This window comes from Symphalangus syndactylus, chromosome 24 (genome assembly GCF_028878055.3).
Source record: "Symphalangus syndactylus isolate Jambi chromosome 24, NHGRI_mSymSyn1-v2.1_pri, whole genome shotgun sequence".
Taxonomy (NCBI): domain Eukaryota; kingdom Metazoa; phylum Chordata; class Mammalia; order Primates; family Hylobatidae; genus Symphalangus; species Symphalangus syndactylus.
The window spans coordinates 15,868,891-15,886,584 of record NC_072446.2 but is presented as its reverse complement, the minus strand read 5'-3'; the positions used below and the strand labels follow the sequence as shown (position 1 = coordinate 15,886,584).

The following is a 17,694-nucleotide window of genomic DNA, read 5'->3' as shown; positions in this document are numbered from 1 at the left end:
GGTCTTAGAAACTAACTAACTAAAAAAAAATCCCTTGTCAGTAAGAGGTAGGCTACATTTAAAATAATTTCTGACTGAAGGAGTCCTACGTACCGCTTGTCATATACATATGTAAAGATAATTTAAAACCCTAGGGTATACCCTTTTCAAATGCAGAGTTTACAGTTTCCAAGGGGAGGAGGGCAGGGGAGGAGTAACCAAGACCTTTCCTGCCAGTCTTCCAATCGCGATAGCTCGTTTGGCTGTGAATTTCTCCCCCTTCCCCTCCCCCTCCCGTTAATTAAATAAACGCTGGAAGCATGTGTTTACCGCACACGACTGGGCCCTCGGGGAACTCTTTTTCTACGTCTCTCCTACTCTTAAACTCCTCAACTCACAGAGGGTTGGAGAGCTGGCACCATGAGCTTCCAGTTCCTACGGGTGAGAAAAGAGGTGTCTGGGTGGAGGGCAGATGCGACCCCGGGGGCTGGCAGAGAGGAGAGGCTGCGGGAGGACTCGCTGCGAAGGGCGAGGGGTGGCGCCGGGTGGGACGGGCGCCTGGGGGCGTGCAGGGTGGCTCCTGGGTGCTGCCCGGGCTGCCTGTCGCCCAGTACTGGCGCAGGAGGACGGGTCCGCGTAGCGTCTGGCAACAGTGGCCTGCTCCACGCCTGGCGGCGACCAAGTTCTGAGTTAAAGCCGCCGGGCTTAGCTGGCCTGGAAGTGTATGGTGACCCAGGACACGGAGCGGAGAAGGCCTCAGGGGACACGAGGCTCCCGCCTTAGTCCTCGGGCCTGCGCTCCGAGCGGTTAGGGTGCGTAAGGATGGGCTCCGGGATGGTAGTGGAGAGGTGACAGGAGTCTACCAAACCGCGGCTAAGCGTGTGAGGCCTCCGGCGGCCGGGGGTCCCCCGGGGCAGAGCAGGGGGAGAGTCAGGCATGTCTCCAAAGGGCTCCCTAGAACCGCTGGGAAGGTGGCCTTCAACCCTAGGCACCTTTGCGGCTTTCAGGTAGTTGGGCGACTAAAAATTCACTTTTGCCTGCTGTGAAATGGGACAGGTGGTTGTCAGGTTAGAGACTGTGCCCACGAAGTTTGGTTCGGCGGGCCGGGACTGACGTGGACGCGGGCCCTCCTCGGAAGCTTGAGAACCTGTGAGCCCCTCAGCTCCACGCCTCACTTTGCCTGTTTGAAAAAAGGAGTTGTTTGCGAGGAAGAGGTAAGGCTCAAAAGGTTCTAAACGAAGAGCATGCGGCCTGACGCGGAGCGCAAAGAAGCGAGCAGTGAACTGAGTCTGGTGGGACTGAGACCAGAGGCGTCTGTGTATGCGGCGGCCGCTTCGCGCCCTATTAAAGCAATCTGTTATTTACGATAATCATTTTTGTAATTATTTTGGAGTGGCTGTGACTTGATGTCTGTGGTGCCCCAGGGCGTGCCCTTACTGGACATAGATAGTTCAGGGTGCCCTTTGACACCAGTGTCGGTCCAGTGGGTGCCAGTGCCGCGAAGGGAGCGTGGCGGGCGTGAATGACCCTCCTCCTGGGTTTGCCGCAGGCCCGGGCCTTTCCACCCTACTTGATCCTGGCGGGTCTGCCACTTACTGAGGTCCCTACCGGCGCTCACGCTGTCCCGAGAGGCGGGACAAACGTCCGGCGCGTGGCGCGGAGTCTGCGAAAGCGCTCGGGGGCCTCCATCTTCTGCTCGGGAGTCCCCTCCCTGGGGCCGGAAGAGGAGTCGCAGATCTGCCCGAATCTTCCTGGCCGCCTTCTTCGGTCTGGGGTGGGGGCAGGGGCGGCGGATGACTCAGGCCTGGGGCCAGGAGCCCTGTTTCCAAAGGCACCAGCTCGCGCCTCTTTGGAAGTGGCGCGCTTTTGGGGCGCTCCCGTTGTTGGAGAGGCCTGGTCTGCGGTTTCATAGGGGCGTGGGTCCAGGGCTTCCAGGGAGTAAGTGAGTTTAGGCTCCCTAGGGGGCGGTAGAGGGGAACCCCCGACAACTTTCCACCCTCTTCTCCAGGCGGCTGCGAGGCCTCCGGGGTTCCAGAGGGGTCCCGTTCTGCGGGCGCCGGCTGTTTTGAGCGCGGCCACGCAGTCCGCGTCTTCACGTGGGCAAGGGGCGGGGACGTTGGAGGGGGGCTGTCTTGGATGCTGGAGCCTTCTGTTCCCGGCTCTCTGCTGAGCAGAAAAGTTGAAGTCAAGGAAGGGTTGAGGCTTCCTCACAAGGGCGCGCGCGTGCCTGGGTGCCGGCCCAGAAGCCGAGAGTGTGCGTATTCGGGAAGGGTCTCCTGTGCTGAGAAGACAGAGGATTTGTTGTAGCTGCTTTCCTTCCGTACAGAGGGCGCGGAGGTTGCGCTCCAGTTCGAGCGCTTACGCATTGGAAAGGGGACAGCGCCGGGGTCCAGGGAAGCTCCTTGGGAATGAATGGCCTTTGCCAAGCGGTTCCGGATCCTCTGGGTCCTTTGGGCCCAGGGAACGGCGCTGCGCGAGCCCTCAATGCCCACCCTCCTTTCGCATCCTGCGTAGACGCTCCCAGACGCGGAGGCATCTCCGTTCCTCGGGGCGGCTTTGGCCAGTGTTTCTGCGGGAAAGGAGAGCCAGGGCCTGGGATGGGGGATGAGCACCTTCTTGCCCATTCCGGGCCCCAGCGTGCAGGAGGTAAACTTGCCAGCACAGACGAGACAACTTGTTCAAGCTGCACCTCAGGCCGGGTCAGGGAGTAAAACTAAGGGCTAGAAGGCCCAGAATGTCGGACAGCCCAGCGGCACCCGTCAGGGAGTCCCAGGAGCCCGAAGGAGGCGCCGCACCCTTCCTCTGGAGAGTCTAGGACCCATCTTCCCGGACCTGTGCTCTGGAGTGCCTGCGGACCTGGGTCTAATTTCTGCTTCTGGCAGGTGTCCCCCTCCGCCGCTGCTAATACCAGGAGCTCTGCTCCTGCGGTAACTTATTTTTCCCCCAGAAGCCTGTTTCGGGACACAAGTGTCAGGGTCCTGTGTGTCTTTTTATGCACTGTTCTCCTTAGTGCAAAGCCCTGCAGATATGCTTGGCCGAAAAGTCTCAGTGGTTTCAATTTCCAGATTTTGTTCTCGCGTCCGGTCGGAAAACCACCTGGGATTTGGCTGCTGTCTAAGGCCGGGGGAAAGTTTCCCTTGGAGGACGCCTATTATTATTATTATTTTCTTTTAGGCCCACCTGGGTCTAAATAAATGCCAAAGTTCAAACGAACCCGAGAAGGAACAGCGAGGCGCAGTGGATGCCGCCATTCTGTGGATGGGAGAGTCAGGTCTACTCCAGGTGCGGACACCGTACTGATAGGCATTGATTATTGCACAATCGTATTCAGTATCAAATAGAAATAGTCTCCTCTAATCCGCTCAGAACGTTTAAATCCAGCCCAGGGAGCCAGTTGGGGCGTCCCAACAAATACGCCCTCGAGAATTAGCGATGTTCCCCTTACAATGAAAGTCAATTGCTGCATAATAACTGGGCCAAAGAATTTCGTTAGTTTGAATTCTAAAAATTAATATTGCACTTTGCTTTCAAGTTTGGGTGGCAAGTACCGAAGGGGAGAGGGAAGCAGCGTTTGTGTGGAAGGAAGTTTTGTTTTCTGCCTCAACATGTGGGACTTGGGTGTCTACCTCTCCAGTCGAGAGCTCTCTGCACGCTCTCTCTCCACTTCCTGCACCTCCTCACCTCCACCTTACCCGTGGCGCTCGGGTTTTATTTCTGCCCGGCGCTTCTTTCCCAGGGTGAGTAGAGGCTTCTGAGTGACCGGCCCGCCGGAGGCAGCTGCCGAGCCGGCGTTCCGCAGGGCAGGGCAGGGCAGGGCAGGGCCGGGCCGCTGGGCTGGTCCAGTGCGCGCGGGTTCCCCCCCGGCCTCAGCCAGCCGCAGGAGATGCCGCTTCGGGCGGCAGCGGCGAGAAGCCGCTGTCCGCAACTCCTGGGCGGGTAGGACCGTCTGCTGCCTTTGCCGCCCTTGGGGCAGACTCCCCAGGAGTGCCTTCCTCTCTCCTCCTGGCCGGGGGCCGGGACCGCGCTGTGCCCAAGGAGGGAACTGGGCGTCTCTGGCGGACTAGGGCTCCAGCTGCATGATCCCAGCTCAGACCTTAAGCCTCAGTGGGGTGTAGGTGGGATGGGATGGGATGTGTTTTTAGGAGATGAGGAGACCCCGGTTGTTGAGTCGCTCCCCAAATGCGCAGTTTCTTAACTCCAGGTGACATCCGTCTTCTTGAGGAAGGAGTGACGGCCGTTTAGGCGAAAATGGGGTGGGTTTCAGTATTTGGATCCCTTCCCCCAGCTCTGCCAATCTCAGGTGTGCTTACGGTGGAGGTGACAGAAGGAAGGCGCGTCGGGGGACCCAGGCCTCGCAGGTCTTCGGCTGTCAACTAGGCACCGCCCACTGACTCCGCTCTTCGTCCCTCACAGCGTGGGGCTCGGCGCTGCGCCAGGCCCGGGTGCAGGGCGGAGCTAGGCTGGGACTGGCTGGGGGCCGCCCCGCCTGGCGCCTGGGCCTCCGCGCCGGCCCCCGGGGAGGAGTTATGATAATTTCCTTCTCATTAAGGCGCTCGGGTCCCCCGGCTATTGCCAGGACACACAGTTCGGGCGCGGCTTTCCCCGTCCACTGGCAGCAGTCTTGACACCCGCGGCGGCAGCATCTACGCTCGCAGAGCCGCCGATGCGCGTCCAGTGACCCAGACAGCAAGGCCCGCGCGCGGCGGGGGCGGCGGCAGACGCCTGGTCACCGTGACCCCGATTTTGGATTTACCGCTTGGGGGCTGGGGGGAGCCTGGATTTAACTGGCGACTGTTTTGGGGGACGCCGGACGCCATGTTGTGGAAAATAACCGATAATGTCAAGTACGAAGAGGACTGCGAGGTGAGCTGGGGCTCCGGGGTGCAGCCCCGCCCCGCCGAGAACAGTCCGGGAGGCAGGGGCCACTGGACCGAGGTCGGGGACGAGGGCACAGGAGCCCTGGCCTCTCGGTGGAACGGGATCCACTTCTCCGGACACCCCTTAGTCCATTTCTGCGGGGCCCCTTTCCTGTACAGGGCCTTTTCCTAAATAGCCTCCCCTCGGGAACGAGGCCTGGAAAGAGAATGGCAAATCCCACCCACACAGCTTACCAGGCGCTTTCCTAAGCGGCAAACAGCCCTGCTTCCCGTTTTCTCGGAAAAGTGCCCCGTCTGCAACCCTCAGACGTGGCTTTTACGCACGAAGTCTCCGTCCAAAGGGGTCAGATGAGGCTACCTGCCAGGGACACCTTGGCGGACACTCCTCCAAGGCCGGCTCGTCACCTGCCCCGCTACCTCCTCGGGGAAGCACGAAAACAACCGAAGTTTGGCTTTCAAAAGAAGTGGGGGCTGGGGAGTCGGGGGGGGGTGCCCGAGGCCAGATGGGGCCGTAAGCGCTCGCGAGTGCTCCAGCCTGTCGGACAGGTTGAGCTAGAGTTTCGGAGAGTGGGAGGGAAGGAGGCGGCGAGCGGGAAGAGGAAGAAGACGCAGGCAGCGCTAGGCGAGCTCCGGGGCGCTGGGAGCGCGGAGCTCGGGCCACGGACTCGCGGGAGTTCACTGCGCCTCCGGGCCCTGGAGGGGCTGCCCCTGCCCGCAGGCCCGGGCGCTTCCGCCAGGAGGCGACAGCACCATGTTCCTCCAGGTTCCCGGCGCCCCGAGACCCCTGGGCAGATGGGGACGCATCCTTTAGAAACTAAGTCGGGCCGCCCAGGGGCGAGGGAACGTGTGCGGGGAAGGCTGCCCAATTTCCAGGGTCCTTCATGCCCCCTCTGCGCCCCGACGTGCGAGAACGCTGCCCTTGGCAGTGTAGGGCGCCCCCACTTATTACTCCCCTCGGCTGGGCCTGGCCAGCAGGGAGGGCCGCCCTGTGCGCGCGCTCCGTCTTCACTCCCTAGGGCGGCGCAGGATGGCGGGCCCTGCTTTGCGAGCGCCGCCCGCCCGGAGGTCTTTGTCCCGAGGGCGTGGAAGGGAGGGTCCCAGGGGCGGGGGAGGTGCGCATTTCCCGCGCCGCGCGCTCTATCCGCGCCTGCCGCGCTGCCACCTCCTGCAGTCCCTGCGCCATGGGCGGGCTCCACGAGATCGCTCTGCACCGGGCGTCCGGCTCCTTCGCCCCGGGCTCTGGCTCCTTCGCCCCGGGCTCTGGCCCCCGCCTTTTCTGGCCCAAGACCCAGGGTTCGGACTTGGCGCCTCCGAGCGCCTCGGGTTTCGGAGCAGCGCCTAGACCTTCGCCGCCGGGCTTTGAGAACTCGTTCCCCCAGGTCTTTTCACCAGACTCTCCTCCCTCCGCGCACTCTTTGCTTACAACGAAATCCTCGGGGCGCATTGCCCCCGGGTACCTTCCGACCTTGGGCAAGCCCCGCGGGGCCGGGTGGGGTTGGTCCTCTGGGGCCCTCCGCGCAGCCCGGCGATGCCGGCCAGTTCGCAGTAGCGGGGTTTCGCACTAACGGGGTCTCCTGTTTTTTTTTTTCCTTCCAGGATCGCCACGACGGGAGCAGCAATGGGAATCCGCGAGTCCCCCACCTCTCCTCCGCCGGGCAGCACCTCTACAGCCCCGCGCCACCCCTCTCCCACACTGGAGTCGCCGAATATCAGCCGCCACCTTACTTTCCCCCTCCCTACCAGCAGCTGGCCTACTCCCAGTCTGCCGACCCCTACTCGCATCTGGGGGAAGCGTACGCCGCCGCCATCAACCCCCTGCACCAGCCGGCGCCCACAGGCAGCCAGCAGCAGGCCTGGCCCGGCCGCCAGAGCCAGGAGGGAGCGGGGCTGCCCTCGCACCACGGGCGCCCGGCCGGCCTGCTGCCCCACCTCTCCGGGCTGGAGGCGGGCGCAGTGAGCGCCCGCAGGGATGCCTACCGCCGCTCCGACCTGCTGCTACCGCACGCACACGCCCTGGATGCCGCGGGCCTGGCCGAGAACCTGGGGCTCCACGACATGCCTCACCAGATGGACGAGGTGCAGGTGAGCGGCGCTGCGGCTCCTGCCCGGATCTGTTCGCACTACGGCCTTCTGCCCCAACCCCGCACCCCTCTAGGCTCCCCCGAACTTAAGGGAATTTTGTCCTCTCTCCCCCAGAATGTCGACGACCAGCACCTGTTGCTGCACGATCAGACAGTCATTCGCAAAGGTAAATAGCAAGGTGGCATCGTCTTCCTCTGGTCACACGATCTGGGCTTATGAAGTTGACTGGCAAGGTTGGGGACATTTGGTGGCCAACGTGGGACATTTGTGGTAGAAGGGACTGAAGGGGATTCATGGAAGCTAGATTTTAGGAGTGAGAGAAGGGGATTTCCCTCCGACCTCCTAGGAGCTCTCTCTTCATCTCCGGAGTTGTTACTGCCTAGTTTTTTTTCTTTGAAAAATGCCCTTGCATTCCAGTGGGTGTTTCACAATGTGAGAGAAAGTCTTCCAGAGCGAGCGAACACTGATTTAATTTGAAAAACAACAACAAAAAAGTCACAGGCACACCTTCGTTGAGTGGCTGGTTCTGTAACGATTTTAATTGTTGAATAAGTTGTGATTTTATTTTTGATTTCAAACACGTGTATGGAAAACCTCCTTAATTCTGACCTGCAAGAAAAGTTTTGAAGCGATTTGGCCTACCAAAATGAATACCTCTAAAAGGAAAAGAGCTTGGAATGATCTGTCAGAGGGAGGGTTTTGCAGGATGGGGGAGGAGGGGATTTGGAAAATTGGATTACTTGGTGAGTGAGTGGTTTATGAAATTAAGTTACTTAACTGACAAGATTACCAGGATTACCATTTTGACTGTTTTGGGAAATAGAGTAGGCCTAAACTGAAGGTAGTTTCAGTCTGTTACTTGAACTGCTTAAATGGATTGAGGATGGAGGAAAAATGGATTTTAAAGAAAAACTCAGAAAAGACTACAAATTTTCAGTAAACTGAGAATGTATTAGTTTGGATGATTAAATTTACTGTGATCAACTGCCCTGAAAAATTTTGGCAAAGAATCTTAATGTGTCCTGTGATTTTGGTTGTTCTTGAGTGGGGAAAAAAACTCACCGTTTATTTAGTATTGAAGCAGTCTTCTGAAAACAAGTCTTCTAATTAAATAGTTTTCAGCAGCTGCTAGGAAAAAAAAAAAGAAAGAAACCCTCCAAGCTTGGGATCTTCACTAATTAACTTCCAAAGGTGTTAACTTGTGAATTTCAGATTAGATTTGTCTCTGAAGTAGGGGGCTTTTTAAAAAAGTCAGCCATGGCCAGGTGCAGTGGCTGACGCCTCTAATCCCAGCACTTTGGGAGGCCAAGGCAGGCAGATCACTTGAGGTCAGGAGTTTGAGACCAGCCTGGCTAACATGGTGAAACCCCATCTCTACTAAAACAAAAAATTAGCTGGATGTAGTGGTGGGCGCCTGCTGGAGAATCACTTGAGCCCGCAGGCTGAGGCTGCAGTGAGCAGAGATCACACCACTGCACTCCAGCCTGGGCCACAGAGTGAGACTCTTTTTTTTTTTTTAAATAAAGTCAGCCTGCAGTTGATCGTGGGGTGTGCAACGATGCTTGTCTAAAGATCACTTTCAGCTTTGGTTAGTGGTTTTGAAAAGGTCTCTTTTGCTCAGAGAGAGCTTTTGTGACTGTCAGCTCTGACCTTCATTCACAGGTCCCATTTCCATGACCAAGAACCCTCTGAGCCTCCCCTGTCAGAAGGAGCTGGTGGGGGCCGTAATGAACCCCACCGAGGTCTTCTGCTCAGTCCCTGGAAGATTGTCCCTCCTCAGCTCTACGTCTAAATACAAAGTGACAGTGGCCGAAGTACAGCGGCGACTGTCCCCACCTGAATGCTTAAATGCCTCGTTACTGGGAGGTGTTCTCAGAAGGTACTTGGGGCACAATTCTAGGCATGGTGGTTGGGTAGTTGAAGGTGAGTGTATCAGAGGCCCAGGAGGTATTTTTAACATTTATGTGAGTTTATGCCTACCACTGAATTCTAATCGGGTTAGAGTTTTTAGTACATTTCTTCTCTTTTAGAAAGTGCCAAATGTGGGAAGAAGTGCTAAAACGACGCTCACAAATTGTCATTTGGTTAGAATTTGATCCCATGTATGAAGTGATAGCATCTGTATTGAGGGGAGGTGGGGAACACCCTGGGTTTGTTCCCCAGGGGGTTTCTGTGGGGCTGTTGTAGTTTCACAAGTGAAAATTTATCTGCTCCCATACAGTTTGAAATATTCTGGGATGCAAAGTTTGATGTTAGGAAAGATTGATTTTGTATCTTACGGGGACTAATTAAAAGAGGACCTTGCTATCACTTTTCATTATGGTTCACGTGATGTAGATGGTCTTTGACGGATTTCAGCTTTGACAGCAGCACTTTAGGAGTTTAGAATTTTTAAAGTGCATGTTCTTTTTTTTGAGAGTAGCCAGAGTCAATTTTTCTTTTTCTTAGAGCCAAGTCGAAAAATGGAGGCCGGTCCTTGCGGGAGAAGTTGGACAAGATTGGGTTGAATCTTCCGGCTGGGAGACGGAAAGCCGCTCATGTGACTCTCCTGACATCCTTAGTAGAAGGTCAGTGGGGCTTTGTTTTTGGTTTGTGATGTTTTTAATTTGTGCCTGTGTCTTTAATATTTCTTGCAGAAAAAATGGAAAACAAGTCTTAAAACTTGGTTGCAAGTAGAGATGAAAGCAATTGGAATTGTTTTCTAAGTTTATTGGAATGAATCACAGTTAATTTTATCAAATAAGTTAACATTTAAGTATCTGGCTGCTCAGGTAGGCTCTTCTGTATTCCTCAGAGAATCAATGTAGGAAAGAAACTGGTTGGTTTTCCTGACCTAAGAAACCACACTCTAGGGGTGTCGGCATTTCCTGTTAAATGAACCAGTTTTTTTGAAAGATAACAGCTGATCATTTGGTACACCTTGAATAAAAGCTGGTTACTTACTGGTGAGCAGAAGTACTGCTTCTGTTTTTTGTAGCTGTGGGTTATTTTGTAGCTGGGGATTGTGGTCAGTGAAGAGAACCTCTTGTATACAGTACGACTGGCCCGATTCACAACTCTATTCTTTCCTCCCATCCAAAGAAAAAAACTAATTGAACCCCTGGCCCACGCACAAGTTCCTCTCGCCAGTGCTAAGATAGTAGGACATAGCATTTCAGTTTCTTGAACGGGGGGCCCCTTTACCCCAACCTGGACAGTAGCCAAGAATGCAACACAACCTTTAAAAGGAGCTGAAGGGAAAGTAAAATAATTTTTTAAAAACAAAACAAAGCACGTTGTTACTGCTCCCAGGAAGAGTTGGACGCTGAGAGAGGCTTAGGGCTCTCACTATGGGCAGGGGAAGCCAAGGAGAAATGGGCTCCCCGTGGTAGTACCCTCTTTTGAAGACTTTCTTTCCTTGCTCTGATGGCGTGACCGTGGTGCTCAAAGAGACTTGGCAGAGTCCCTGCTCTACCTTTTACGAGTGCCTTTGGAGGTCAGGGCAAGGAGAAAGGAACTGCCTGTCTGAGAACAGCTGTCCTGCCTGTAGAATCGGCGGTTCTGCTGGGGTTTCTTGCTAGCCAGGCAGGGTGATTGAATAAGAAAGTGTGTTCCAGAACAATGGCCCTCCAAGGCTGCTTCAGTCAACCCAGGGGGCACCTCCACCATCTGGGTTTTTGCAAAGCTCAGCAGTCCTGCACCCTGGAGCCAGGGAAGGTACCTCTTGGGTGGGAGATAACTCTTGGTTGCCTCCCTTAGCTCTTGCACTGACTCGGACAGGGAAAAGGGTGCTCCAAGTTGGGTTTTAGGAAGCACATCCCTCCCATCTTTTTAAAAAGAAACATTCTAGAGATCTGCCCTTCAGTAAAAAGGCACTATTAAAAAAAAGTAAGGTGTCAGATGTTGTCGCTGTTTTATAGAGAAGTGACTAGTTTGCTTTTGTCAAACATGTTTATAGCCCTTAAATTTTCCTACTTCCCCAAAATGATACTACTTAATATAAAGAGAAAACATGGGTATGTTTGATTATCTGTTGAGCAGAGGACTGGTAAACGTTTTTCAAGTTTACTCATCTCAGTATCCATGGGGCACTGGTTCCAGGTCCCATACCAAAACCTGAGGATGTTCAAAATGTTATATCTGTATATAACCTACACACATCCTTCCATATAGTTGAAATCATCTCTACAACACTTACTTATAATACCTAATACTATGTAAATGCTATGTAAATAGTTGTCACATTGTATTGCTCAGGGAATAATGGCAAAAGTCTGTGTATGTTCAGTACAGACACAACCATTCATTATTTCCCCCCTGAATCTTTTCAGTCTGAGTTTAGATGAATACAGATTCAGAACCCACGGATACAGAGGGCTGACTTGACTGTGCAGTTAGAAGTTTCAGGGTCTTTTCTGCTCACGTTGTGTGATCTCCACCCTCTATTCCTGGGGTGGAGGACCTACTGAGAATCCCTAGAAAGTTCTTCCTACCAGCTGAGTTGTCTGCCCTGTATATGATTTCATTCTTGCATGCAATGTGTGACTGGTAGACAATGTATACTAGAAAGAGAGAAAATGGGGGCTGGGTGCTGTGGCTCCTGTCTGTAATCCCTGGCATGAGCCATTGGTTGAGACCAGGAGCTCAAGCCCAGTCTGACCAATGTGGCAAAATGCTGTATCTACTAAAAATACAAATATTAGCTGGGTATGGTGGTGTATGCCTGTAATCCCAGTTATTCGGGGCCTGAGGCACGAGAATTGCTTGAATCCCGGAGGTGGAGGTTGCAGTGAGCAGAGATCGGGCCACTGCACTCCAGCCTGGGCAACAGAGCGAGACTCCGTGTCAAAAAAAAAAAAAAGAGAGGAAAAGGGCAGTTTGGCCTCAGTGACCACAGCCATCCTAAAAGCTGTTGCTGATTATTCTAGGTGAAGCTGTTCATTTGGCTAGGGACTTTGCCTATGTCTGTGAAGCCGAATTTCCTAGTAAACCAGTGGCAGAATATTTAACCAGACCTCATCTCGGAGGACGAAATGAGATGGCAGCTAGGAAGAACATGCTGTTGGCGGCCCAGTAAGTATCTGAACTTGAATTTGATGATGACTCAATGCTCTAGACCGTTGAGGTTGAGAAGATTCCCCCTCCACAGTTCCGACGGTTCAACAGAGAAATATTCTTGAAATAAATTAGGGCGGAGCAAAAGAAAATGGCGAGGAAGCTTCTTTTACAAAGTCAAATACGAACTTTTTGTATGATTTAGAAGAGTGCATGACTCAGCCATGAGTACTTTTGAGCTGCTTAGTTATTCAGCTCAAAGTAGTTGAGCTGCCCTTTTCATTATTGTGTTTGCATATCTTACAAAAATGTGTTGAAAACCTGATTTGTTTTGTCACAACCAGTAAAGAGAGATTGTGTGCCTTCTACCTCCTGATAGCAAGACTTTTGTCTTTCAAATGTAAAGATCAGGGTGGATTTGTAGATGTGGGCAAATTAACTGTCTCAAAAACGACTTATGCAGCTGTGGATTTTCTCATAGAAACCAACAGTAAGTTGATTTTAAAATGATGGTAAATGAAGCAGAACTAGTCGAGCCAGGAAATGGGGTAAAATAGAGCTCAGTGAACCAGGCTGTGTCAGGAGTCAGAGTTTCAGGGGGATGCTTCCTTCTCCCGGTTCCTCACGGAATTTGTTTATTGGAACCAACTTGTACCAAGGTAAACTCATGGGTTGGAATCCAGGCCCCATTACTTTTACCAGTCCTGGTGACCTTGGCCAGTTAGCTGGGGTTAAGTTAATCCTGTTGTCTTTTCTAATTGCAGTGAGGATTAAATAAGATAGTGCTTTAAAACAGCTTAACTCAGAGCCTGGCGCAGAATAGTTGCTAAGCGCAGCAGTTGGCTATTAGTATTAAATTCTCCTTCCTCGGTTGAAGCAGTTGTGCTTGCCTCCCAGGCGCCAGCCTCAGGGTAGTTGGTTCTATGCTCTTGACCTGTAAGGAGCTAGATGGAACTCACCGAGTCAACTGACTGTCTTCACAGGCAGCTGTGTAAGGAATTCACAGAACTTCTCAGCCAAGACCGGACACCCCACGGGACCAGCAGGCTCGCCCCAGTCTTGGAGACGAACATACAGAACTGCTTGTCTCATTTCAGCTTGATTACCCACGGGTTTGGCAGCCAGGCCATCTGTGCCGCGGTGTCTGCCCTGCAGAACTACATCAAAGAAGCCCTGATTGTCATAGACAAATCCTACATGAACCCTGGAGACCAGAGTCCAGCTGATTCTAACAAAACCCTGGAGAAAATGGAGAAGCACAGGAAATAAAATTGGGACAAAGAAAGGTTCGGAGAGTAGGGAAGGAACAGGACTGCAAAAATCCTTCTCCACCGCACAGACTGGGAACCCCTCTTGACCTGGGGGAAGAGTTTGTTACCTACCTTACTATTTAAAGGGCCTTCACTGGTTCTGGATCATCCGCCCCTGGATTCCTTAGTTGTTTCTCTAGCGCTGAGCTATCTCCTAACTTTGGACCTATTATCAGAAGGTGACAAGTACTGGCTCTTTATTCGTTAAGCTTTTTTTTTTTTTGAACCCCATTCTTTCCTTCTCTGAAAGTGGTGCTACGAGTTTTAGAATTTTTAAAATACATTCCGTGGGCCAACAGACCCACACACTTAGCCATTGAAATGTCAAATTGATGTGCTCTAGATCAACAGATCAACAATACCTTTCTTTTCAGTGTTAAGGTAATGGCTGGTTTTTGTGTCCGCTAAATATTTACCTTGAAAAAAAACAAAAGTGTGTATCTAGCTTCTTCAGAGATCAAGTCCTCTGGTAGGAGGCAAAGGTTCTATCTGCTTAGCAACTAGTTAATAGGTGGTATCTGACACACTCTAAACCCCGTGTTGAAAAGGGGGCCTTCTGGTTTTAGGAAACTTGTAGAAACGAAGCCTGCTGATTGATTTTTTTTCCTTTTCTTATTTTTAACTTTGAAAGTTAACTCTTCAAATGGGAGACTCTTTGAAATGACATGTTCCTTTAAGGTACTGAAGCTTTATTTGCATATTTATTTCAGATGTTTCGAGTAAACTTGAAAAGGGTAGGCACGAAGCAATTTGTTGCTGCTTGTCACCCCCAAGTCCCCGTGGAGGTTCTGTATTTTAAGAAACGGTGTGTTGAGTGTACAGATTTTATTTATGCATAACTTAATGGGGTCTGTAAATACTGGTGCACTTCTTACAACTTTTTTGAGACGTGGGATCCAATTTTAATATTAACTTTTAATGGTGATGGGGTAATCTATAACATCGTAAGGTTTTATTCATATATATACAGGGTATTAAGAATTAAGAGGATGCTGGGCTCTGTTCTTGGCTTGGAAGATTCTATTTAATTGAAACTCTCTGTTCAGAAAGCAATAACTTTGTCTTGTTCCTGTTGGGCTGAACCCTAAGGTGAGTGTGCAGTACAGTGTGTGTGGGTGAAATGGAGATTTGGAATCGAACTCTCTGCCTGTAAATGTTCTCCAAATAATTGTTGTGTGTATGATATGTGTATAATAAAAGTATTCTTCTTAGAATCTGAAAGTCTGGCTATAGGGTTTTTTTTTTTTTTTTTTTTTTTTTAAGTCTTTCGGGTGAATGGAATTAGGGCAGAGCTGATTTATGGCTTGACTGTGGCTCAGTTAATGCCCTGAGCAGGCAAGTTTCGTGTGCTGTTGGGGAGGAACCTGAAGTTTCATTTTTTCTCCCTAGTGAGACTGTTCAGCTACCCCAGGTCTTACGCTGTCATCAGTGTCTCTCAACTGCAGATGGATAGAATCATCCTCCCCACCCCGGAGGTGTTGGGAAATGTCTGAGGGACAGTTCATTGACATTAAGAGGGGCCAATGTTTTGGGAACAATGTCTCGTGGAAGGTTACTGTATTGAGGACAGGTACACTGACATACTCTACTCAGCATACTGTACAGTGGTCAAGAACGGAAGTGAAATTATTATGGGTGTTCTTGGGCAGATGTTTGTTTTTTTTTTTTTTTTTTTTTTTTTAAGTCTTTCGGGTGAATGGAATTAGGGCAGAGCTGATTTATGGCTTGACCGTGGCTCAGTTAATGCCCTGAGCAGGCAAGTTTCGTGTGCTGTTGGGGAGGAACCTGAAGTTTCATTTTTTCTCCCTAGTGAGACTGTTCAGCTACCCCAGGTCTTACGCTGTCATCAGTGTCTCTCAACTGCAGATGGATAGAATCATCCTCCCCACCCCGGAGGTGTTGGGAAATGTCTGAGGGACAGTTCACTGACATTAAGAGGGGCCAATGTTTTGGGAACAATGTCTCGTGGAAGGTTACTGTATTGAGGACAGGTACACTGACATACTCTACTCAGCATACTGTACAGTGGTCAAGAACGGAAGTGAAATGATTATGGGTGTTCTTTGGGCAGATGTTTGTTTGTTTTTTTTTTTTTTTATAAGATGAAGTCTCGCTCTTGTCCCCCAGGCTGGAGTGCAATGGCATAATCTCGGCTCACTGCAACCTCCACCTCCCGGGTTCAAGCGATTCTCCTGCCTCAGCCTCCCGAGTAGCTGGGATTACAGGTGCATACCACCACACCTGGCTAATTTTTGTATTTTAAGTAGAGACAGGGTTTCACCGTGTTGGTCAGGCTGGTCTCGAACTCCTGACCTCAGGTGATCCGCTCAACTTGGCCTCCCAAAGTGCTGGGATTACAGGCGTGAGCCACTGCGCCGGGCTAGGCAGGTGTTTCTTAGGAGGACTTGGCATTCAGTCGAATGCAAGCAGTGGAAGTGTAGCATGCCAGTGTTTTCCATTCATCTAAGTTCTCATTGGAAATGAGATCGTGCTCATCCACCCAAGACATCCTCTTCATTTCGTCTGCCTGCAGGGGAAACCAGAGATTGAGTCTTTGTGCTACTCGGGGAGCAGAGGAGTCTGGCAGGGGTTATGTACTTGCTGGATGTTTGTGATGCACACTGCAGGTACTTGATCTCGAGTTGAAGCAGCCTGGCATCTCCTCCAGGAAGTGATGTGTTTAGAGTTTGCCATGTGTGGCCTGGCTTCAAAGGAACTGGGAGCCATAGGATTTTCCCCATTGGATAAGGCCATTGCTTCAATGCCAGTTTTATAATCTTTAATTCATAATTCTCTACCAAATGCCCAACGATTCCTGACTTAATGTTGGCATTGGATGTTATTAAGTAACTTAAACTCTGCCAACCCAATGCTTTGCTCTTGGCATCTTGTCCTTGGCCACCAAGCATTCCCATTAAGTTGGATTTATCTGGTTGATATGACAAGATCACAATTGCTTTGCTTTGGAGCGGTGAAAAGAGATCTTAGGTTGGCAGTTATCTCTTAATCAAGGCTTGAAATGTTGAGTGTTAAGAGGAAGTTATGGGGGCAAAGGGCTGAAGGAAAAAGGGCTATTCTGTTACCAGCATCTTAACTTGCTTTTGGACCAGAGTCTGGCTTTTAGGAGCTGTGCTGAATTGCAATGCAGTCAGGGTTCTGGAAACGCCCCAAAGTCAACCAAGGATTGAAGGGAATCAAAGCAGTGCTTCTTTTTTTTTTTGAGATGGAGTCTCTCGCTCTGTTGCCCAGGCTGGAGTGCAGTGGCTCGATCTTGGCTCACTGCAAGCTCTGCCTCCCGGGTTCATGCCATTCTCCTGCCTCAGCCTCCTGAGTAGCTGGGACTACAGGCACCCGCCACCACGCCTGGCTAATTTTTTTTGTATTTTTAATAGAGACAGGGTTCCACCCTGTTAGCCAGGATGGTCTCGATCTCCTGACCTCGTGATCCACCTGCCTCGGCCTCCCAAAGTGCTGGGATTACAGGTGTGAGCCACCACGCCCGCCCAAGCAGTGCTTCTTACTTGCTGGGTTCTTTCTCTGCATCCCCACTGGAAGTCTGGGGACTGCCACTGAGCTCTTAAGTCTGATGCACGATAATGAGTTTTTCTTCCCAACACCTGAGCTGATGCTGTGGCCAAAAACCAGGTCCCCTCAAGAGGATCCTACTGAAACATTAGCTCCCTTGCAGATTTTTTTTTTTTTTTTTTTTGAGATGGAGTCTCCCTCTGTTGCCCAGGCTGGAGTGCAATGGCGCGATCTCAGCTCACTATGAGCTCCGCCTCCCGGGTTCACACCATTCTCCTGCCTCAGCCTCCCGAGTAGCTGGGACTACAGTCGCCCGCCACCACACCCAGCTAATTTTTTGTATTTTTTACTAGAGGCGGGGTTTCACCATGTTAGCCAGGATGGTCTCCATCTCGTGATCCACCTGCCTCGGCCTCCCAAAGTACTGGGATTACAGGCGTGAGCCACCGTGCCCAGCCCTCCCTTGCAGATTTTTCTGGAAACTCTTGCTTACTTGGGAAAGAAGGGTACAGTGCCCTTTGGCATTAGGTTGGTGGACCCTCGCTTCTCGTGGCCCAGGGTGGGTTTTATTTCAAGCCCCAAGTTAGTGGGAATCACCTTCCCTTTTCCCCCTGCTCTGTGCTGTTGTGGCACACTGGCTGTGGAGGCACATGATATCACTGATGTCTTGGTCCTCTGACAAGAAATGAAGATACACTTCCTTTTTTTCCCTGGTTGCACTGAAAGAAACCCCATCAGTTGTCTGAAGGTATATACTGCCTAGAATTCCACTTATGTGAGAGACTCTGTCCTGTTGGCGGGATTGCCCATCTGTTGACTGGGTACTTTGGCCATCTGGGTACCTGGCACTTGGAAGGTGCTCTGGGCCCTGCAGATAGGGGCACCTA

General features: G+C 51.7%; 1 protein-coding gene across 2 annotated transcripts; it reads left to right on the top strand.

Moving 5' to 3' along the window:
- The first annotated feature begins 325 nt into the window (after window positions 1-325).
- On the top strand, window positions 326-14,496 carry TFAP2C (transcription factor AP-2 gamma). Of its 2 annotated transcripts, none has more exons than XM_055265773.2 (7): window positions 326-420; window positions 6,453-6,938; window positions 7,053-7,104; window positions 8,601-8,817; window positions 9,387-9,505; window positions 11,846-11,990; window positions 12,956-14,496. In XM_055265773.2, exons 1-7 carry the CDS (start codon window positions 400-402, stop codon window positions 13,239-13,241), a joined length of 1,326 nt encoding a protein of 441 aa, XP_055121748.1. In that variant the 5' UTR covers window positions 326-399; the 3' UTR covers window positions 13,242-14,496. The 2 variants fall into 2 exon arrangements, with proteins under 2 accessions (XP_055121748.1, XP_055121747.1); XM_055265772.2 differs by lacking the exon at window positions 326-420 and adding an exon at window positions 4,554-4,842.
- The last annotated feature ends 3,198 nt before the right edge of the window (window positions 14,497-17,694 follow it).

What these genes read in the sequence shown, in the direction of transcription:
- TFAP2C (XM_055265772.2), top strand. Translation starts at nt 4,795, where the DNA reads ATGTTGTGGAAAATAACCGATAATGTCAAGTACGAAGAGGACTGCGAG. An exon ending in CTGGGAGGTGTTCTCAGAAG is followed by an intron (nt 8,818 to 9,386) that starts GTACTTGGGGCA and finishes TCTTTTTCTTAG; the next exon opens with AGCCAAGTCGAAAAATGGAG. An exon ending in CCTGACATCCTTAGTAGAAG is followed by an intron (nt 9,506 to 11,845) that starts GTCAGTGGGGCT and finishes TGATTATTCTAG; the next exon opens with GTGAAGCTGTTCATTTGGCT.